General features: G+C 46.5%; 1 protein-coding gene across 2 annotated transcripts; it reads right to left on the bottom strand.

Annotated features, from left to right (window-relative positions):
- Positions 1 to 66: 66 nt before the first annotated feature.
- TCAF2 (TRPM8 channel associated factor 2) lies at positions 67 to 23,189 on the bottom strand. 2 transcript variants are annotated; one of them, XM_019286716.2, is made up of 9 exons: positions 22,891 to 23,189; positions 14,853 to 14,976; positions 13,417 to 14,104; positions 9,983 to 10,953; positions 7,996 to 8,090; positions 6,767 to 6,980; positions 5,072 to 5,311; positions 2,879 to 3,216; positions 67 to 1,315 (listed from the first exon to the last, which is right to left on the bottom strand). In XM_019286716.2, exons 3-9 carry the CDS (start codon positions 14,070 to 14,072, stop codon positions 1,070 to 1,072), a joined length of 2,760 nt encoding a protein of 919 aa, XP_019142261.2. In that variant the 5' UTR covers positions 14,073 to 14,104; positions 14,853 to 14,976; positions 22,891 to 23,189; the 3' UTR covers positions 67 to 1,069. The 2 variants fall into 2 exon arrangements, with proteins under 2 accessions (XP_019142261.2, XP_019142260.2); XM_019286715.2 differs by lacking the exon at positions 22,891 to 23,189 and having other exon boundaries at positions 13,417 to 14,050; positions 14,853 to 16,014.
- Between the last annotated feature and the right edge of the window lie 45 nt (positions 23,190 to 23,234).

The raw sequence follows: 23,234 nt of genomic DNA, 5'->3' as shown, positions 1-23,234 counted from the left end.
GGTCAGTTCTATTTAGGCCTTTTTTTACTGGGCACGGAGACATGAAAATAAGACCACATACAAAAGTTGCAAGTCTACAGTGACTTTTAAAATTTATTAATGATACATAAGGAATAGGCTGGGACTAGTGAGCTCTTAGGCTAAGTGTTAATGTGCTTTCCACACTCCATAATAGCTGTGCAATTATGAAAGAGATGGGAGTAACATGAACTTCTGTTGCACCTTGGAAAAGGCTGGTCCTCTGTCTTGATGAACTGTTGCCTCCCTTCCCTCTGCTCCCTCAGGCTGTCAGGTCAGTGCCTGTATTTTAACCTTTGATGAGTCCACAAGTTAAACCATTACTGACTATAATCAAATCCCCTCCCTGTTTCCGCTCTCCCACCTTCATCAGCATATATCTGGATGTCAGGCTATGGTTGAGGGACAGCTACAACTTAAAACTGACTTGTTCACATAAATACAGTTGTTGGGTCACACAGACATAGAATGTAGGAAGAAACCTACAGCATTTCAGCATCAACTATGCATTATATAACCTGTATATAAGCATTATAAGGCCACTTTCACGATAGGTGTGGAAGTTCTGCATAATTAGAGGAATTAAAAATTTGAGATTTTATTATATTTCACTATTATTATAATAGTGAAAATCTCATGCTACTGAGATTATAACTTAAGAATACAACATTGTGGAGGCTCCTATTTGCTTTAAAGATCTATACTCTCATGGTAAAGTCCTTGAAACTGGTCCAGTGACTGGTCCACCGTGAAAACTTCCATTACATCAGAGAAAGGTTCTGTAGGAACTGAATTGACTCAGAATTACATTCCTCCTGAGGTGAAGAACCCAGAACAAAGCTCATTGATTATTTAACCCTTCAGAATATAGCTTAGGTGGTTGCTGATCTGCTGATCCCTGTTGAATTTCTGTTGGGGTTGGCCTCCACTGGCAGCAGGAAGCTGAAGAATCCAGCATAAATCCAAGCACATAGTGAGCTATCATGTAGCACACAAGGAGAAAAAGATAGGCCATAGCTAGTATGAGAACCAAGATTTAGGTAGTTTTCCTTTATGGTCTATAGGATCTCATTGGGTCCTGTTCCCAGCTCGGTAGAGAGGACAGTTCCACAGACAACTCTTTCTTGATAGGCCATCCCCAGGCTGTAAAGAATGGAGCCAAATTCTTATTCACCTGCTGAGAAAACTTCTGTGCCCACAAGTTCATCTTAGAAGTGTTGTCTTTTGGGATGGAGGACATTTTCTGGTAGTCTGAGAAGAGGTGGGTGAAGGGGTCCCAACCAAACCCTTCCTGCAACTGATGGAAAAGAATGCAGTGTAAAAACAATTAAGTTATCATTTCACTGGCATTATTCCTGTGTTACACACAGTAGAAAATTCCACAGGCCTCTGCAGTGTCTTTTAGAACGAATGTAAATTTAGATGAAAGCATCCAACTTTCAGGCTTCAGAACATAACTAACAGTACTAAAGTACAGAAAAATACCTCCCCATTACACTGGCCTCCCAAAACAAACAGAGATCAAAGATACATTGGGAGTAGCCAGAAGTGTCAGCAACCTATTATATAAGCTGCTGCTCTGGGGACAGTGAAAAAGCATCAGAGGGGGCACTGACAGAATAGCTAGAAAGAAGGAGCACAGGAGAACAAAGAGTATTGAGAAAACAGGAAGGAGAGATTATGAACAGGGCATGCTTTGGCTAAGAATAAGAACAAAAGGAATTCTTACAGAAAAACTGCTGTTGCAGAATTAGAATTGTTCTTTCATGTCACATTTATTCCAGCAGTCCTGTTAGGAACCAGATAGGAGATGGGAGATCCCAGCCTATAAGTGTGGGTGAGGCAGTGAGGCAGTGGCCAAACTGGTAAGGTATTGTGGGAAAAATTCTCCTCTTAAAACTGTTTCACTCTGTATAAATATTTTGTTACTCATTTCACCAAAAAAACCCCCAGAGGTTGACTCTTCAGCTTGATGATCCAGGTGCCTCTCCAGGATGTGGAAAAAGCAGGATCAATACTCCTCCGGTAAATACTCTTTTGCTCATATGAAGTGTGAGAGCTCTCAGACAAGGGAGCTGAGGGATACTCACCTCACAACAGTCAGTAGCTCAAGCTATCATAATGGACATCTGCTTTGCAGTCCCAGTTAAAATCAGGTTGAGTGCTCTCTCCATTAGGCTAATCGTTTCTAGGAGGATTAAGGGAAAGCGGGAAATCTCTCTTGCATGCTTCCCGAGAGAATGCACTTTAATCTAGGACAGGGTTCATGTTTTAGAGTCTCGACCATAGTGAGGGATCCAGTTCCTTGTGCAGGAGGATAAGCTGAGCCCATCCTCTTGTCACTTGATGGACTACACTGGCTCCACCCAGTGCACTGAACAATATGAACACCCTCCTCTTCGTGTGTTTTGTAAAAGGCCATGTAACTCACCAGGAGACTGTTCAAAGCCTGGCTCTTCTAGACACTTTACAGTGCCAAGGTTTTTTGACAACTAGCCCGCTATCCCACAGGAAATCTGCCCTGGATTAAAGAGCTGTGCTCAAGTTTGATCCTCCTTTTCCCATGTTGCATAACAAGCAGCAGTTCCTGTTTCTCTTCCAGGGAGCAAGATTAGCACATAGCACTAAGCTATCTCCCTGAGTGGCTAAGCCCAAGTCTGGCAAAGGAAGGTTTTCAGGAGACATCAGCTTTAGGCACTCTGCCTGTTTACCTCTCAGGTGCTTTCTGGGCCCAAGATAAACCCTGACAGTAATGAAACACTTACAAGGCTTCACAGCTACAGCCACCAGGCTGCAGACATCCCTCTGACACAGGCTTCAGTGACTGCACTGAGAACACACACACACTTTTCCCTGTTACCTGCAGGTATGTCTCCAGAGCAGTCCACACATTCCAGTCCTTCAGCTGAGCACCTTTCTTCAGATAGTCTTTTATCCTTTCCTTCCGACACTGTGGCCTGAGTGCCTGGTGGGCCTGATGCCTGGGAATGCCCAGCACCTCCTCATGAACATAGACAGACCAGAGGTTGCATGTGGCCTCTGTGGTGTGAGGAGGAAACTCCCATGCCTGCTGCTGTTGATTGTGTCCCAGCTCATGGATGGGACCCCAAAGACCAGTAGTTTTCATATGCTTCACATCTAACATCTCCTTCGTTGAATCCAGGTGGCCCATGATGGGGTAGCCAGAATGCATCCAGCCTGCAGGAGACAGGTAACAACACGTGCCAGTAAGTGCTCACCTCAGTGCTTCTGAGACATAAGTTATTATTTATTTCCTATTTTTTTCATTTCTCTAGTGCCTTTCCTCCCTCTCACAAATAACACTTTTTTTACTACCATGAATGACCAACTTTTCCTAGTGTGACATAAGGAAACATATCAAATTTCACCCTAACAAATAGTCACCCTAACAACAGTCCAACAAGTAAAGGCAGGACTGAACCATCAGTTAAGCACAGCTTCACCTGCTTTCCCTTTATATACATAAATGTACACTCATGGTTGGACTGAAGTTGAGGTTTTAGGATGAGGAAAAAAGCCTGGCCATTGCCCAGAACACACCTGGACTCTCACAGGCTGAGTATAGTTGACACCAACACAACCATGCAATAATGTGATTCAGCACCATGGCAGTCCTTGAGTGCTCCTGTGCAGAGTGGGAATACTGCAGGCCTGCACTCCAGTGGCAGTGGTGTGAATGAGACACATGGAAAACACAGTTTGTCATGCCTAACAGCTGCAAAGCCCATCATACCTAAGCCTGTTTGTAACCTTGCAGGATAGCTATTCCATAAACAACTTCCCAGCAGGTTGCTAGGCAAGAAACTTGCACTGAAAGGGCTTTTACTTATGTCTCCTTGGTGTCTTCTTCCCTAATTGGTCCTCCTTCTTGAAGATTCCAAGAACTTCATGCAAGAGCAATGCCCCCAAATTCAACACCTGTTGCAGCAGGGGATAAGCAGCCCTTCACACAGAGGCAGCCTCGTGAGTGAACAGGAATGGCAATCCTCTTCCTGCAGGAACTAGTGAACATGAACATGAACGGCCTGGAACTGTTTTCTGCAGGAACTAGTGAAGATCTTGAGCTTCCTCTTTTTTAATAAGAGGGATATATGCAATTAGCAATCACTAGCACCCAAAAAGTTCAGATCCAGAAATGTGAGTGAAACCATTTAGTCCACCCAAGCCAGAAGAAATTTTATGTCTGTAGACAATGATATTTTTAACTGGCATTTGCTCAGCATAGCAGAACCTAACACTCCCAAGATGTGCCACAAATTCTTTCCATTGTTGCTTAGCAAAAGTTTAGGGCATCAGGGCTCATGCCAAGCCCTTGTCTCATTGTGGGATGAAGAATTTAAATTGTTTATTTTGGAAAAAAACTGAGCAAAATTTTTATTGCAAAGCTCCATGTTTACCATATAATTTGATTCTAGATCGAAGGCATTCAGTTCATAACTGGAAAAGCTGGAGTGGGGGAACGTCAGCTGCAAAAATACACACTCCTGGCCTTTGACAGCAATACCATATCTACTTCCCCACTGCTGTCATCTCAGGCACACATCTTTTCAGGCTAAGCTTTGCCCACAATAGCCTTTGTGAGCCCACCTCCAGCAAGTTGGCACCCAGAGGTTTAACTGTCCTGTGAACAGTCCTGCGGCTGAGCCAGAGAAAAAATAGAAATCGGGTCACTGCTTCCCAGCTGTACTGGCTCTGCAGTGCATTCAGGAGGGAGAATGAGTAACTACATGTGAGCTAAAGCCACTGCAGTCAGCAGCTCTGCATCATAACACACCCCGACAGGAGAACAGCTGAGGAGACAGCACCAATTTTGAGAGCAGCATACAGAAAGGTCAGTATGTTTTTCAAGCCCTGCCTTACCACGTTTCCACCCTGATGGAGTAGCTCACAATTATGCAAGGGTCACAGTCATTTAACACCTCACATATGTTCCAAGTCTGGTTTTAGCAAAATAACCTTGAAGGAACAGACACTGCTGCTAGAGGCCACTTGCCTCTTAGCCCTGGAGAAGGCCATATGGCAATGTACCTACCACATGAGATCTGGACATCTGTTACAATCCTCTCTGGCCTTGGGAATTTTGCTGGTATGGCTGCCAACTTGCTTATCGCCACCATGATCTCGTTCCACAGGGTCAGCAGCGGCCGTGGGTCCTCCATGTGGTGGATGCTGTCAGATGGCACTGTCAGGATGAGATTCTCCACAGCCAGCTCTGCCCAGGGAGCAGGGTAGTGCCGGATACAGGCCTCCCACTGCCTTTCACAGGTCTCCCCTACAGCAACAAAACAGAAAACGAGTTAAGCACGATTCTGACTTTGGAGTATGCTCACAGAGGTCAAGGTCGGAGAAAGAGACCATGGCCATGAAAATTTCTTGGAAAACAATATGTGGTAGTTGCGTGACTGAGGGTGGTGGCTGTTAAACAGCCATTCCTCAATCTGTTCTTGGGAAGCCTCTTCAGGCTCTTTAATAGGTAGGAAATAGAAAAGGAGTGGCATATAACAGAACAGCATAGCGAGAACAGATCCCTGGTTTGTATCAGAGAACAAGAAGCATCAAGTTTCTCCAGTATCTAATTTCTTTTTGTCCAGCAGAGATTCGCTGTTTCACATAACAACCCTGGTTCTGTTCAGTTTGGAAGAGAAGAGAAGAGAAGAGAAGAGAAGAGAAGAGAAGAGAAGAGAAGAGAAGAGAAGAGAAGAGAAGAGAAGAGAAGAGAAGAGAAGAGAAGAGAAGAGAAGAGAAGAGAAGAGAAGAGAAGAGAAGAGAAGAGAAAAGAAAAGAGAAGAGAAGAGAGAAGACTGCTGGAAACACGGGACATTCAGCAGAGATGTCTTGTAGGGCCTAGAAATGTCCATACGGGGGCACAGTAGTGCAGGCAAAGCACAAAGAATGCTTTGCCGGGGCAGAGATCAGTCTCCCTCTCCCAAGCACAACGGTTTCCATCACAAATAACAACTCCAGCCTCCAAGAAATGTTGGTGTGGACAAACCATGCCCATTTTGTGAAAGCTCTTTCACCTACTCCCAGCCACATAGCAGGCTCAGAGTGACTAAGTGACTTACCCAGAAGCAGAGATTCATAGAACTGTACAATAGTTTGGATGGAAGAGATCTTAAAGGTCACCTGCTTCAACCCACTTGCTATGAGCAGGGACATCTTCAACTAGATCAAGTTGCTCAGAGTCTTGCCCAATTTGACCTTGAATGTTTCCAGGAATGAAGCATCCATCACCTCTTTGGGCAAGTTGTTTCAGTGTTCCACCATCCTCATGGTGGAAAAGCTTCTTATTTATACGTAGTCTGAATTGATCCTCTTTTAGTTTAAAACCACTGCCCCTTGTCCTGTTGCAACAGGTCCTGCTAAAGGGTTTGTCCCCATCTTTCTTGCCCTTGGTGAAGCCATGCTGGTTGTCCCAAATCACCTCCCTGTCCTTATGTGCCTTAGCATATAATCTAGGAGGATCTGTTCCATGATCTTCCCAGGCACAGAGCTGGGGCTGACAGGTTGGTGGCTCCTGGGGACCTCCCTTCTACCCTTCTTAAAAATGAGTAGAAAAATGGGAATCCCAGAGGACAACATAGCAAGGAAAATAAATCTGGGTATTCCTAAATCCAAGTATTTCTAAGACCTTCCTAAGCACAGCACAATCTTTACTTTCAGTCACTGGGACAATGGCATCTGTGAGCAGCCCTCGGGCAAAAAGCACCAAGGTAAACAAACCTACCAAGCTTGAAGAAAGGAGCTCTGACTGCCCCTTCCACCGTGATGGGCACATTCCCCAGGACACTCTTTGCTGGTACCACGATGTAAATGAGGCCACCCCAGAGGCAGGAAATGGATTGTTTCTGGCAGGCAATATCACAGGTTCGTATTACCACTGGTGCCCGTTTCAGCTCCTTGGCTTGAGAGAGGTCATCTGTGTGACACCCAACCTGCACCTGGCAAGCAGAAGTGTAGGAACAGCTGGTCAAAGGTGTGCCAGTGTGGCCTGGCAGGCTGACCTCAGCACCCTGAGCTCTCCACTGCAGCACTGTCCCTACAGAGCATGCACACAGAAGCAGCCTTCTGACTCCAGCCTAGTTCAAGTTTTCAGCCTGTGGTGACCAGAAGCAGTAAACACAGTAAAAAAGAAGTTAATGCTAGCCCTGTCTCAGACAGTCTTACATCTGTACTTCTAGTATTCCTGGCTCAACTACATCCTTCACCAGCAGGTCAGGGTACTGCAGTGACTTCTTCCACTGCACAGCACTTGCATTGATCATTCCTCCACCCTTCACCAGCATCAAAGTCACTTCCTATAACACGAGTTGGAGAGATGTGGTCACAACTGGCTTCTTTTATCGTGCCTCTTCCTTAGAGCTCTCACAGTGAAACAGACTGCATATGGCTTCAGGATCAGACAGAAGCACCTGAGTTAACTTTGCATTTCAGCTGCAGAAAGGTCGCTGCAAAAAATATCCAAGCAGATAAACATTTACCTCTGCTGTATTCTGCAGAGAACAGGATCCCAAGTAATAGTGCCTATCTCATCTGGATACATCTACATGAGCAGTAGTGACAGCACCATCAAAGGAATTTATGAGAGATCTGGAGAGATGGAATCAAGTTTGGTTCATAGAAGGGCACAAGTACTTATTTCGGACCTGAAAATCACCTTGATCAGGTTTTTTTGTACTGTAACAGAACAAAAAACAGCAGCCCTCAAGCAGCAGCCACACTCAATTATCCCACCAGCACACAGAACAGGAGGAATGCAAAAGCAAAGTGTGAGGACACAAGGTGAAAAAATGATGCCAAAGCATTTAAAGTGCCACAGGGTGGCAGCAGTAGGAGAGGGCGGGAAAGGTATTAAGGAGAAAGCCATTAAGGAGAAAACCCTCCCCCGTGCTATATTTGAGCGCTCAACCAACAAATACACAGGGTGTAAAGCAATGCCAGGCAGAGCGAGCTTACCTTCAGACCAGCACCGACCACCAGGCAAGGGCAGGTTATAACTGCTGTGTGCCCTTCGGGGAGGTAGAGTCCTGTGCTCCTCCAGGCTGTCTTTCCTAAAACGTAAGAGAACAGTCCTGAACGGTCAAGCACTTCCTTGTCCAGACCATCAGTGATCCTGGAGATTTCAAGTTGCAACAGAAGAATAATCTTCCATCCTTTCCTTTTCCCTTGCTCTGCACTCACAGAACCATCTCGCATTTACCCAACCTATCAAAAACAGTTTCAAAGAAATGAACAAAATCATCACACCATTAGCAAGCAAGCCCACCCAGATTTAAACTTCTGGAAATGCAAAGCTTAAATGTGTTTACTACTATCCTTCAAAAATAAGGGGAAAAAAAGAAGCGAAAACCTCAACACCTCCTACACTCAGATCCTCTTATCCTAAAGCCCTCTTGAGAGGTGCCAACTGTGGTGGTATTAAACATGGCTGAAGTTGTAATGGTCATAAAACATTTCCCAAATAACAGACTAACAGTGGCATCACATTTTTCCTTAGTGACTAGTCCAGCACAAACTGGAGCCCACAAGAATTGTCATTTCTAGCTGACTGAAGTGATGAGAAAGCCTCAAAAGATGATTCTGTGCTAGGTGTACCTGTAAGAAGGGTGCCACTAGAATTCAGCATGTTTCTAAACAGTCTTCCCACAGAAATGCAAGTCTCCTCAGCATGAATGTCTTTAAACACTTGCAATTTACAGAATTTACAGTGCAAAATGGATCCATCTCTATTGTACTGATCAGGCAGATTCCACTCCCTAGTTCTGACACAAAGTTTACTTAGGCGTATTTCAAACCAAACACCAGAAGTCCTAAAAAGCTGAACTGTCATTAAGCACCCAGCTTACAACCTTTCCTGTCATCCAAGAAAGCAGGACCAGTTTTGTCAAGCCCAACCCAATCCAAGGAAAAATGCAAGTTAGACTATATCACAGTGTTTTACCAGTTCATCTCAGTTTTGCTGAATTTGCATGAAAGGGAGTTTTGAAATGGTGTGCAGGGTTTGCTAGCTTTTCTTTCTTTTTTGTTTATGTGAAATGACACAAATTCTGAGTATTTTCTGCTTTTGTCCTGACTCATTAGTGTTAAAACCAGTGAGAAGTTATTCTACAACTTTTCTCTCTGCACCGCCACTGCACTCAGACATTGCCATTCCAGAACAGCCTCCTTTAGCTCATTAGAACAATTCGGAAACAACTCCTCTAAATCATATTCTAATACCAAAAAAATCTGTCCAGGGGATAAACCTTACTAGTGGAATTTAACCCAGAGTTTAAACATATCAGTTGTGAGCAGGAATCTCAGCAAGCTGATACAGGTGCAAGGCCTAAGCTTAGATAAATCATTAATGGTGTATTTACTCAATACCTTGGCTTCAGTGATGGTGTCAACCCAAGAAATTCCCACCATACTTCCAGCGTCTTTCACCCTCAAAACCAAATCTTCCTTCTGTTGTGCTAATACACTGAGCTGTGGGACTGTGCTATAACTCAGGCTGAAATTACCTAGATAACAAATAAACCTTTTGTTTCTAACTCCCACCTCTTTGTAGGATGGCTCCATAGACAGCTGTATCAGCGCAACTACAGGAACAGCAACCTGCAGTGTGGAGTCCAAGGTTTCTCAGAGAAGCTTTCCTGCCAAAGCCATTGTGCTGTGCAGGTGCCCTGTGGCACTTGTTAGGGGTTCTCCAGCCAGTGCCTGTGCACCAACAGGGAGGAAGCAGGACTTCCATGGGATGTTTCAGGGTGCTGACATCAGGGCTGGCCACAAAAGGAGCCTGTTTGCCACTGCACTGAGGTCAGCCTCCTCTCAAGCCCACGATGAAATTGCACATCTGTGCCCACGTTCAGGCGTCCACAGACACAGGCACACTGAGGGCAGGCACCCCACTGCTTGCTCCCAGCAACAGGATGCCTTGATAGGAAGAGAGATAACTCCTCACCTGGGTTTGTGCCATCAATTTCCACAGTGACAGGGAGGGCACAGACCCCAGCAGCAGATTTCTGCAGCAGGACCCCGCAGTCTGTCATGGTGAGGGACAGCTCGGTCGCCATGCAGAGAAGCACTGCCTCTTTGGAGTTGCTCTTGACCGGGCAGTGCCTGCTGACCTGCGGGATCCCACTCCTCTTGAGCACTTTGGTCAGGATGCGGTGGAGCGAAGCATACGCCGGGCAGTCGTGGGCTGGGATGTGCAGGAAGGCAGCGCAGTCCTGTGCCAGCCGGGGCAGCCAGCCCTTCAGGGGCTCCGTGAGCTCCCGGCGCTCCTGCAGCTGCGTGCTGAAGAGCAGGAGCGCCCTGCGGAAATGGTAGTGCTCCCCCGGGCCCACGGGCGGGTACTTGGCTGCCTGGCCTCTCTGCCCCAGGATGCTCAGCCCAAAGCGGTTCAGGATCCTGTTGCCAGGATATTTTGCCACAGCGGCTTTGCCACAGTTCTGGGAAGCCCAGTACCAGGCCTGGCCCCCCATGAGCAGGCCACCTCCCTCTGCCACGAACGCGTGGATCCTCTCGGCATCTCCGTCGCTGTAAGAAGAGCAGCAGTACACGCTGAAGCCGCCTGCCAGCTGGGACACCTGCGACTTCACCTCTGCCTGAGACAGGAGGCCGCACAGCGTCTTCAGGCGGGGATCCACCCCCACCAGCCCCTTCCTCCCGGCATCCAGCCAGGAGACAGCATTGAGCAGGAATCTGGCCAGCTTTGGGGAGAAGAGTTGGCTCTCGTGGGTCGCCAGCAGCACGCGGCCGCGGCCGTAGTGTGCGGCAGCCAAGAGGCAGCGGTGGGACCTGTCCAGGCACAGCGGGAAGGAGAGGGCTCCGTGCACCAGCAAGGTGGAGGGGATGCCCCCCGTCGTCAAATCCAGCTCCGACACACCGCGCAGGAGAGACTCGGCATCAAGGCACAGGTTGGCCTGGTGCCTGCAGAACCAAGAGAGGTCCAGGTTAGCCCCCTGCCCAGAATCCTTGGCACAAAATAATTGGTGTCATAGCTGAAACTTAAGGAGCTCTTTTCTTGATTTCACAGAATATTCTGAGTGAAGGATCTAGATTCTAGAAGGATCACTGAGTCCAACTCTTAAACGAGTGCCCCATACAGGGATCAAAGCCACCTCCTTGACATTATTAGCACTGTGCTCTAACCAACTGAGCTATTCTCAGTGGCCATCCTTGCCTCTTCTTTCTCCTCCATCCCAGTACATCATGCTGTCAGTTCTTCCATTAAAAAAAAAAAATATTCATCAATACCTCATTTTTCTCCTTTTAAAGCCTCAGTTTTTACAGCCAAGCAAATCTGTAGGTATTTCAGCCCTCATTTAAAAAAAGGAATGAATAGGTCAAAAGGAAGCTTCTAGACCTCTGACTTTGAAGAGCCACTTGAAAATCTAAACACACTGTAGAAACTCAAAAATCAGACCCTTCATATTTTTAAAACTGCAGGTTTAAACTGGACATAATGTGGGAATTGGCTTACCTCCTTTAAGAGAAACTTTCTCTACTTGCCCCACCCTAGCCTTTACAAGCTAGGCAAGCCCAAAACATTTCTGTGTCTTTTCCCAAGCTCTGCCACTGTTGAGAACCGAAGAAAGGAGTGCTAGGACAGATGGGCTACACGGACAGGCAGACACACGGCTACACAAAGAGTGAGTGACTAGAAGTTGAATTAGAGCCTTAACACATACACCTCAGTTAGCTCACATTGTTGGTCTCCACAATAAAAAGAAATTAGGCTGTGCAAGGCTCTCTTATCTCTGCTATTTCCATATAACTCCTATATGTCACTGTGGAGAAAGACATGCTGAATTACTCTTATTTGCTCTGTATACATTTTCGCTTGGTTCTGCCAAACACTTTTCCCTCAGCACCTGTGAAGTATCTGTTGTTACACGGCCATTGCAGCCAACTCAGTGAGAATAAATGATGCTGCCCTTCTTCATGCCCGCAGGACAGGAATTAAATCTGCAGCTCTTCTTTGATTATTACTTTATTGAGACCTTTTGTCACACAGAGCATGTGCCCAGGCATATGGCACAGCCCCTGCCTCAGACTGAAGTCTGATTCTCTGCACACAAATCTGGCAGGAAGACCCAGATGTACAGAGCTGTTGTGTTACACAGAAATCTGAAATCTAAATTTCTCTGTTGTTTCAGATTCAAACAAAATCCCCACAAAAACAATCAAACAAGGTTGTAATTCACCCTTAGTTATCATTTGCAGTCTTGTTAATTGTGATGTAATTTTTCTCTTCTGAACTCGTCTCCCCTCTCCCTCTTCCATGCCCTGTGCGTGAAGCAGTGGGAACATGCCTGTGCAGTGCAGGTGGTAACAAGAAGCAACCAGCAAATTTTAATTAAGCAACCTGATTTGTTAGCTGTGTCCTAAGCATTTCACTGAATTCAACAGCAGAGATCTCTATGACCTTTACTGGTGAACAACAAAAAGTATCAAATTCCATTAATTGTTTGAAAATACTAGAAATTTAGTGCTCTATATCCACAAGGAAAAGGCTGTGAAGGAAAGACTGGTAGGGAGATTTACTGTAATTGCTGTGGCTTTCACTGCAGTGAAATGAAGCTGCCACATAGAGGAAGTGCAGCAGCACTAAGGCTCCTTGGAGAACCTGCTGTGTCTTGTGTAACTCAGCAGAAAGTGGCAGGAGAAAGAGCCTGGCATAGCCATTGGCAAGGGGAGGAATGTAGCCAGGGCAACATCCAGGACTCCAGTGTCTGGTCAGCTGTACAATATGAGTTGTAACAGCCCTGAGTTTTACACCTGATAATCTTGGACCCAAAGGGCCAGGCTGGAATCCCAAACAAACCAGGACACTGAGATTTCCTGCCCACAGCCTATGTCAGAAGCTGAGAAGGGAGGAGGCACCCAGCCTCAGCTCTGACCAGCTCCAGGGTCTTACCTGCAAGGAACAGGCTAAACAGGTTTAGCAGCTGTCAGCCAGAGCCTGGCCCCAAGAGCTGGCCTGCTGCTTCATCTCCAACCTGGTTTTCAGCTGTGGGAAAGTTGCTCTAAATGTAGAGATGTGTGGGGAGCAGGAGAGGAGTTTCTCCTCCTGTTCCTGTTTTGCTGCATTTCACTCAGGTACATTTGATCAGGCAGGCTGCTCTAAAAGATGGCTCCCCTCATTTCCTTCCCCTTGAATGGTTTCCCTGGGCCTGGCCCAGCTGACCTGGAAGCAGCTGAAGACAGCATTCTTTCCAGTTGCAAAGAATGGGAAGGTCCCCTTTAGCCTGGAAGGCAACAATTCCATCCTGGCTATTAAAGAAGCAGCACTCACCATCACCCTCACCTCTCACCTCCCAAATCTTGTACAAACAACTCACCTGCATAACCTGATCAGAGGTTTAAAGAGAGGGCAATTCAGATACTCACGGGACAACTAATGGGATCTTGGGAATCTTCTTGGCGACTTTGAAGACACCTTTTTCCACAGCGTTCCCTGTGAAGTACACGCCAGCCACACTGGTCACCTGGTTCCCAGGGAATTCGAACAGCACCTTCTCCTTGCCGTGTCGACTCGCCCAGTACCAGGCTTGGCCTCCAACGAGCAGCCCTCCACCCCCTTTTACAAATTCCACAATGCCTTTGGCTTGGGAGCTGTCATAGGCATCCATACAGAACACCCCCATGGAGGGGCTGGGCTCTGCCCCTGCCTGCACTCGGGTGCCAGCCCCGAGCAGCACCTGGGACAGGGAATCCAGCTTAGGATGAACCCCAACCAGGGCCTCTGGGCAAGGCTTGAGCCACTCCACAGCATTTCTGAGGAACTGGGAGAACTTAGGGTCCTTCAGGATTCCTTCGTGGGAAACGACCACCATGTGGCCCTTCCCATAGTGCGAAACAGCAATCAGGACCTGCTTCTTAGCGCTCAGGAGCACAGGGTAGGCATCCTCTCCAACAAGGAGCAGCTCACAGGGAACAAAACCTCCAGTGAAGTCCCACGGCCCGACACCATCCACTAACCGCTCATAGGTGGCACAGGGATTCATCTCCAGGACACTCCTGCCTGGTGGAGAGAAGGCCAACATCCATTCCAGTAAAGCTCAGCAACAAGGAACAGCTGTAACAACCCCATAGAGCAATTTTTTTTTGTTGTCAAGTAGGAACTCAAAACAAACAGGAGTCAGATTTGTGGATACAATTTTTTCAGGGATTTGGTTTGTTTGTTTGCTTGTTTAGCTTTATCACACTGTTTACACATTTAAATAGAAGCGACAAGTATACCACAATTACGGAGACAAAGTGACTGTTTCAACGAATTCTGCTATGCACCATGGAGGAAAACAGGGAAATAAAGGTATTCACTTTCCCATTAGCAATTTATTTGAACAGGGGAAGTGCCAGAGGCTCCAGGAAGTCTACTAGGAACTTGTATGGCAGAGGTGGTTTACGCAGGAACAGCGAGAAAATAAAAAGACTGTATCAACACAATGCACAACATAATTCAAACACGAAGTTCACATTTTAGCTCCTAATTGGATACATACAGAGCTACATGCTGTTGCTGCAACATTGTATCCCAAAGTTGCACTTTTCTACCTCTATTTAGGCACTATAAGCCTGTGCTTCGTATTAGGAGGTGCTGTGAGAGGGAGGAGAGTCAGCAAAAATGATGGAGATTACCAGCTCCCCTGCAATAACTGTGAGTTTAAGGTGCACAGTACCCGGGAGAGCAGGTCCGGGCCCAGGAGATTCATGCCCTAGTTCCCTGATCCAAACTGCTTCACAATCTCAAGAAAATAATTTCCCTGTCCCATAGCTTTGTTTCATCTGTTTTCCCACCTGTGAAGTAAGGAGAGTGTACTGACCTTGATTGCCAAGCCCTTTGAGGTCTGTGAGTGACACGTACTCTGTTGTTAAGGCTCCTTCAGTTTGAAAGTTTGGCTCAGCTTTTTCCCAAACCTGTCTTCTGCTGAGCTGGGGCGGCTGTGGCTGTGCAAACAGGAAGGCTTTGAGGTATGGCAGTATGACCCAGTCCCACCCAGTTTGTGTCATTCAGGATTTAGAAGAGTGACTTTGAGCACAACACCCACGGCAAGGGAAGGAACTGCTCTGAAGGGGCGTGGACCTTTCCCTGGCAGCATCCCGTGCCAGCACCAGGCTTCACGCACACTTCATGTTTGGCTACCCTGAAAGCAAATCTTTGTCATACAAACACACGAAAATGGCAAGTCCTGGAGAAGCTGCATCCTTGATCTGGATTTGTCACAAGCCTCAGGGTGCTTAGAAACGGCAACCTGATCAAGAATGACAATATTGCTCATCCTCTGGATATGCCCAGAAGCTCTGTTTTTCACCAAAACTGTCACGGGAGTCCACTATTGTTTTGCATATGATTGATGAGTCAAAGCTGCTGATTAACATAGGATAAAAACTACACTGCCCAGTAACCTAGTGCTTGATTGCTGGCTTAGTCTGAGTCCCAGCTTTGTGTCCCTGGGTTTGCAGAAGCCCTACAGGTCTAAGTGCTTTAGGGTGTTTTACTATGAATCACGCAGCAAAGTAACACAGCCTCAGAAAATACGGAAGGTTTTTTGGTGGCTTCTGTGGATTCGATACCGATGTACCTACACTGACACACTGATCATGGTGCAGGGGAGAGGAAAAGCAGGTGGATAGTTTCAGCAGCTCATATTAAATGATAGAATCACAGAACTACTGAATGGTTTGGGTTGGAAGGGACTTCAAAGAACATACAGTTTCAAACCTTTTGCCATGGGCAGGGATACCTTCCACTAGAACAGGTGCTCAAAGCCCCATCAAACCTGGCCTTGAATTCCTCCAGGGATGGGACATCCACAGCTCCTCTGGGCAACTCGTGCCAGTGTCTTACCATCCTCAGTACCTAAAAGGGGCTACAAGAGAGCTGGAAAGGGAGTTTTTGTGAGGGCATGTAATCACAGGACAAAGGGGAATGGCTTGAAAGAGGGCAGGTTTAGGTTAGACGTTAGGAAGAAATTCTCTACTGAGGTGTCCCTCTAAGGTGTCCCTGGAGCCTTCTCCAGGCTGAACAACCCCAACTCTCTGAGTCTGTCTCCATAGGAGAGGTGCTGCAGCCCTCTGATCATCTCGATGGCCTCCTTCGGACTTGTTCCAAGAGGTCTGTGTTTTCTTTGTACTAGGAACCCCAGAGCTGGATGCATTACCCCAGGTGGGACCTCACAAGAGCAGAGGGGCAGAATCCCCTCCCTTGTCCTGCTGACCACGCTGCTTTGGATGCAGCCCAGGGCACAGTTGGCCTTCTGCTCTGCCAGCACACATTGCTGGGCCATGCTGAACTTCTGGTCAAACCAACACCCTCAAGTCCTCCTTGGCAGGGCTGCTCTCAATTCTCCACCCAGCCTGTATTTGTGCTTGGGATGCTCAGTTATTCTACATGGGGACGACCCACAGGATGAGGTTTGATGTAAGCTCAGCAAAGTTCTTAGCCCCCACCTTTCTTCTTATCACAGGATCTGAAAGCTAACATCCTATGCTCTCAGCCTAGGAGCACTGCTGCACCCTGGCATTTATCCAGAACAAGGTGTGGCTGTTTTGGAAAGGATTTTAACTCTCTTGGCTGAAAGCAACTGCGGCCATGTAACAGAATACCCAATTCCTATGTAATCACAATTTCTCCATTTCAACTGTATTAAGCATTTCAGAGTGGAGAAAAGGAAAGAAGTGCACACATCAGACCCAGACCAGACACAACTACAGATTATCTCCTCTTTCTAGAGAGAGAATGGAGAAAACAGCAGGGACAGAGAACATACCTGTCTAACAAGAATTGAAGGAAGCTGCAGAAGACTGAGCTTGCTGTCTCTCACATCAATTAGGAGGAAACAACCACTAGACCTGGGCACACACAGAAGGAAGAGGAAGATCTTGCTCCTAGCTGCCTTCCCTCTTAATGTGGAAGTAAAAATTCTCCATGACAGTGTCTCAAGACAAAGATTCTCAATTCCTCGTCTTCCCTCCTACCCCTTTCACCTCTCACCTCCAGAGGATTCCCACTCCCTGCAGAGCTGAGAATACTGAGAGTAGGTATTGGAGCAAACATTTATAAACCCTGCCAGATGACTAGTACTCTCCTAGCCTTTCTTCTGTCTCTGGAAAAGGGACAAAAATGTGATGGGAAGGTAATTTGGTTTCATTAAATGCAGACTTAAGATTCCATCATCTGCTGTCCAAAAGACATCACACACAGGCAAAAGAGATACGATACAAAGGAAGGAATACCCCTTGGTTCACTCAGGAAGAATATCTGTGAGACAGATGAGCTGGGGGAGCTCTAAGGGTGAATATAGGAATAGATTTTGTGTGTTAAGTGGTCAGTCACTTTCAGGTGAGTCTTTAAGGTCTCTATAAAACATGGGAGGACCTCCATGAGTAAAAATTATGGGACAGTGCAGTATCTGTGAGGGACAGGACAAAAGAGGCACTGAGGTGTCTCATCTGTTAGGAACACAGGCAGCCTAAGTGAGTGAGACACACCATTTCTAGGGATTTGGCTGTTCTTCCTCATTAGGGTGGGCCCATGGGTTTCCCAGTGTTTCCTCTCTTTCAGATTTGCAATCTAGCTGTCTGCACAGTAACTAAGAATCAAGAATGCCGCAAAGTCTGTAGGCAGTAAGGAATTGGTGGACTCTTGCTTCTTCCCATGTTTATCAACAAATTGAGCAAGGAGAGGAATGCTGATGTTTGGCATTTGCTGAAGAGACAAAAATACTTATTTTCATTATGTCTGTTCATCAGCAACAAGGTTTTAAACTGAAAGAGGGTAGATTTGGATTTCGTAGATTTGGCTATAAGGAAGACATTTTTTATGGTGACAGTAGTGCGACACTGTAATGGTCCTAACATCCAATCTGAACTTCCTCTGACACAGCAGGAGAAAAGGGATGGAGAGGTGGGGGGAAGCCAAGCAAGAAAGCTTGCATGGGAAATACAAAATTAGGGGAAAATACATTATGAAAACCTTTCCAGAGTTACATAATAGAAGTAAAAAAAACAAAGTTAAATATGTCTAAGGGAAATAGAGCCAAAGAAAAAGTAGATTAGGTTGCAAATTAATGAGAACTCCAAAATTAGATCAAGATAGCAATTACCAAAGGAAGCTATTCTAGGTATTTATTTATTTTTAACAATGACAGTCCTAAGAGTTATTAGGAAATAGACAGAAAATTGATAAAGCCTTAAAAAAAAAGGGGTTTTTTTAGTAAAAGTGCAGCAGAATCAATCAGGCAATTGCCACGTGTAATTACTGTTATTGGCATTATTTTCATGTGGCACTTCACAGCAATAGGTTTCAAAACATTACAATTTTCAAGCCTAGTAAAATGTTTTTGTGTTTTAAAAGGAAAAAACCAACATGAATTGCCCATCCTTTCTGGTGGTGTTACCATGGACACATTAGGGTACACTCACTGGCTAATGGGATGCAAAGAAATAGAAAATCTTAATGTCTAAACATACATTACAAGACCAGTAATCTTAATTGCTTTCAAGGCAAGGAAAGAAAAAAATGAAAGCAGCTGATGAAACATGACCAGGTATTTTAAAATTAATTTTGCATTTTGAAAGGTAAATAACATCTGAATTATAATTAATTTTACTATTTTTGAAAATCTATACCTGGGATCTAAAAAGGACAGCACATATCACATAAATGAAATCACCAAATAACAGAAATCCATGTACAGAAGCACGGAAGAAATCATAACCTTACTAGCTAATAATTTTTTAAAAATTAGACCTTGCCTAATTGCAAGTCCTACGGCCCGTAGTTTTAGGAAAGTGTTGACATCTGTTGGTGAACAGGGAGCAGAGCATCTCGGAAATCCCCGGGAAATGCAGACACAGAGCCCTTTTCCAGCCCGGCGCTGGAAGGGTTGAGTCTCATTTGCATGCCTGCTATGTAACAGCTCAGATCACTCCACTGTAAATGTTGCTCGGTTTTAAAGCAGGGGATGAGTGTAACGCCACTGCTTTCATTCGAAAAGGAGCAGAAAATGTGTGTGGGCCATGCCAATCTACTGCAGCCTGCAGTGATGTGGTAATGAATATGGAAAAACAACAGCTTTATCCCTCCTAAACTAAAAGGATGGCACAGAACTTAATTTGCTATATCCTGTTGGGGAGCAAGGGAAAGCAGGGATACTGGGATAGCTCAGTGAAGCTGAGACTGAAGAACAGGCAGGGCATAACTCAGGTGATGGGCAGCTTAAAAATCTATCACTGACATGTCACACAAAATAAGAGTGTAGGGTTAGACTGATGAAGGTTTGTGCCCTACTGCGGACTTCAATGGTAGCGCTGCTTATTGCAACAAAAAAATGTGCAATTCCATCAACTGAGCATTGCTTCCTTCTTTTCACTGTTATTTTTTATAATGCAGCAAGGAGAAATCATTAAAGCTATCCCTGATCTATTGAGCCATGTATTTTTCCAGCTCAGTATAAGTGTGACACACCAGCAGATGAGCCTGGGGTTTCCTTGGGATTTTGACAGTAACCAAACAGTCTCTCAGAAGAAATGTATGCCAAGTGAAAAAACCAAACAAACTAGTTTACTTGGCCCTTTGTTGCAATCAATCAGTGTTTTAAAGCCTTACTTCAAATAACATGGGTGCATAAATGATCACTCTTGCCCATGGTGTTTGAGCTATCTTTTCAGTATCAGTTTCCCCAGGAAGGTTTTCACCACACTCAAGCCACGCTGGGTTGAATTTTGTATTCCGTGGCAGCTGGCATCAGGGGTGTCCCTGCTGATGTCTGGCTGTCAGTCCACCTGCCAGCTGGTGGCCAATCCCAGCCAACACACAGTGTGTGGCCTCTGCCTTTATTCCTTTCTTACACCCTGTGCTCAGCCTTTTCAAGCCAATCAAGCGTGAACCCAGGGCTCTTGATGAGCGTGGTTTCAGTTCCTGTTCCAATCACAAATGAATAGTCAGGGTTGTTCCTTTTTTGGTTATTCTGTTTGCTGTTATCTTGAAATGTCATCTTTGAGCTTGTACAGACATGCATTCCTCACTTCTTTTCCCAGTTCCAGGGAGTCTGCGGTGCCAGCACGATCAACACAGCTGGGCAAGTGAACTTCCAGGCCACAGCGTGTCATGGTGAGGCTTTGGTCATCCCATACATCACACTGACTCCAGCCATGGCGTCAACCCTCTGACAGCACCCCAAAGGTTCTCCCATCTTGATGGGCTTTAGGCCACCTCGAGTCCTGCCCTTGCCTGTGTAGGATCTGTCGATAAAGTTGAGCTGTGTTGCCCTATACTATCTTTTACGTTTTAAGTTCAAGCCTTGTTATCTTTAGCAAGTCTATACATAAACCTATTCCTAAATCTAGCATGTCGATGACCAGCTTTAGGTTGGCTTCATGTCCTGGGAGGTGGTTCTAGACTCTTGCTGGAACTTGTTGTTTTTTCAGGACATTTTACTGCTCAGGATGTTCTCTGCTGCCTTAGGCAATCATCTCACTTGTCTTTCACTGTGCCTGAGCACTATTGCCAAAATTTTCATTTTCTCTTCACCTAAGCGTACCCATCTGAAATCTTTCCTTTGTGTCTGCAATGTATCTTCTGAGAACACGCCTGACATGAGGCTCCTTTACAATGCTGTGGTACTACAAGCAGGCCTTAAAAGGGGCTTAGAAAAGAGACCGTTCCGACCTGCCTTCCCTCCATCCACACCCTACTGAAAGCACTATGGCATCGATATCACCCCAAACACTCACTGTCTTTTTGCTGCTGTCTCTGTCCCCTTTTCCATAAAGCCCTGCACATACAGCCCTTCAGGGAGGCCCTCAAACAGTATCTAAGCAGTCTTTGAAAAGTTACTAAGGAACATTGCTTGCAGTATTTAAATTACTTACGTAAGGGCTTGCACTGCTGTGTTGAAAACAGTGTGATGGCTGGAAATATGAGCTGTGTAACATCTGTAAATGATCTCCACTAAAAGATCTCCTTTCCTTTCTACTACTTATTACTTTATTAGACTTGGTTCTAGCATGCTTGGCAGTTGTAGATAATTTGAGACCAGTTACACACACTGCAATTTTTAAATGCTAGATTATGAAGTAGAAAACGTGCGGCTGGAAAGGTACCAGTCCCAAACAGAAACTTCATTGCCAAACGTAAGACAGAATGACCTGCAAATGTTTATTTTAAACCAACATATAGTTGGTTTATTATTAGAAAATGCAGATGAAAAAAAGATGTCAGATGAATTGAGAGCATAAGAGAACTTGTGTGCTAATGCTGACTGGAGATTGTAAATTTAGCACTGTACAAATTCATTACATGAAGAATTATCTTCTATATTTTTGCTGTGCCTCCCCCAACAAGACCTGCTAGACCTGCTGGACCAGAACCAACTCAGATGCTTCTCTCTGTGTTCCTCAGTGTATCAGGGTCTACAGTCTATGCACAGAACCAGCTTTGTACCTCCTACAGATCTAATCTGCAGCCAAATAACTCATCCATGTTAAACTGCAAATCGAGAGCAGCAAGAAGCTTCTAGACCAAATGCACACAGAAACCACAATCCTTTCCTTCTCTGCCTTCTCCCTCTGAGTCAGTTTGAAAGTATACTAAAGTGTAGGTTTGCGTAGGGTTGAAAAGCATGTTTTTTCTCAGGGGAAACCTGTAGATTTTGCCGTTTACCCCCTCCTGCTAGAGTAACTACAGGTTCTTCTAGTCTCTTTTGCTACTACTTTCTTGTGGCACCGGCAGAGCCCACCTCAGGCTGCTGGAGTCGTTGTGCATCAGGCACAGACACAGCTTTATGCCGGCACAGAGCAGCTCTGGGTTGCACAGTCAGGTCAGACGCAACCTGTATCCTCAGAGAGCAAGCTCACACTCCAGGGATTTGCATTGCCCGGTGCCGCGAGACGGCAACGCGGCTTGGAACGGCAGCTCCGGGGCACTGCGAGCCTGCTGCCTTTCACCTTCCGTCACCGCTTTGGTGACTGACGGCTCAAGCATCACGCTGGATATGCAAGCGCGGCGGGCGCACCAGAAGCGGGCGGCTCCGCGCTGCTCCCATTGCCCGGCGCTCCGCGGGTGCGCGGCACGGCCGCGGCTGCGCAGCCCCGGCGCCGCTCAGGAGCGGCGGGCGGGGCTGCGCTGCTCCAGCCCCGAGCCCAGTACCTACCGGGAAAAGCCGAGGGAGCGGGTTGGAGAGGAAAGTTCAAGAAGGGCCGGGAAAGGTGCCGCGCTGTGCGAGGAGGGGGGAACGCTGCGTGGCCGGGGGGCGGATCTTAAAGGCTTGCAGTGGAAAGTTGAGCCCTTTTAACACTCCTGCTTTCGTTATTTATGGCGAAGAGGATGGATAAGGTTCTAGTCTGATTTTACATCGCTGGATTTTGCGGAAGTGTCATACCACCTGTGAAGCATGTACAGATGTTGAGTAGCCCAGAATTAGACTGGTCTGCTAATTCCTACATATTTGCACCAATGTTCTTCATATTCAGAGAGAGCACCTACTTTTCTTTATGCATTCCTAAATACTCCAGCAGCAGGTTGATGCACAAAACGGTGCTACTTTATCCGGACGGATACAGACAGGCAAGCCACAGAGCTTAAACTCCGTGCCCTAACCACGTCTTTACCTTTCCTGGTCCTGGGTAACAAATCGTTTTCAAGGACATGGCTCCTAATGAGACCCCAACCAAGGGATGCCCGAGCTCCCCGGGCTGCATGCTCTCTGCCGGCACGATGCTACTGTGCCCACTTGTACCACCTTTCCTGGGACCACCCAGTATCGCGTGGTGGGCAAAAAGAATACAAGCCATGCATCTGCACAGGGCTGCTAAAACTGAGGGGGCAGGAGGGTTAGTTTTATTTTAAATGCAGCTTACAATGTAAAGCTTCCTCAGGGCAGGACGCAGCAGCTCCTCCTCGCTGCCGGGCCGGGCTCCCCTGCATCACCAGCGAGAGGTGGGCGCACCTGCCCTGCAAGCTCAGCGCTGTAAAAGCGCGCCCTCCCCTCCTGTCAGAAATAAGCTCTTCTTCCTCTTCCGCCTCCTCTTATTTTCCTTCGTCCCCACCGCCCCGGAAGCGTAACGCGGCCAGGCGATTGCCTCACCCCCGCCCCGCCGGCCTCTCCGCCCCCGGGGGCGACGCACACTTTCACCCCGGCCCCTGGCACGGCCGGGCGCTTTGCGGCAGCCCGGCGGCCGCTCTAGAAACTTCTCGGTCCCTC

The sequence above is a fragment of the Corvus cornix genome, chromosome 1 (genome assembly GCF_000738735.6).
Source record: "Corvus cornix cornix isolate S_Up_H32 chromosome 1, ASM73873v5, whole genome shotgun sequence".
Classification (NCBI taxonomy): Eukaryota; Metazoa; Chordata; class Aves; order Passeriformes; family Corvidae; genus Corvus; species Corvus cornix.
This window is presented reverse-complemented; position numbering and strand designations above follow the sequence as displayed.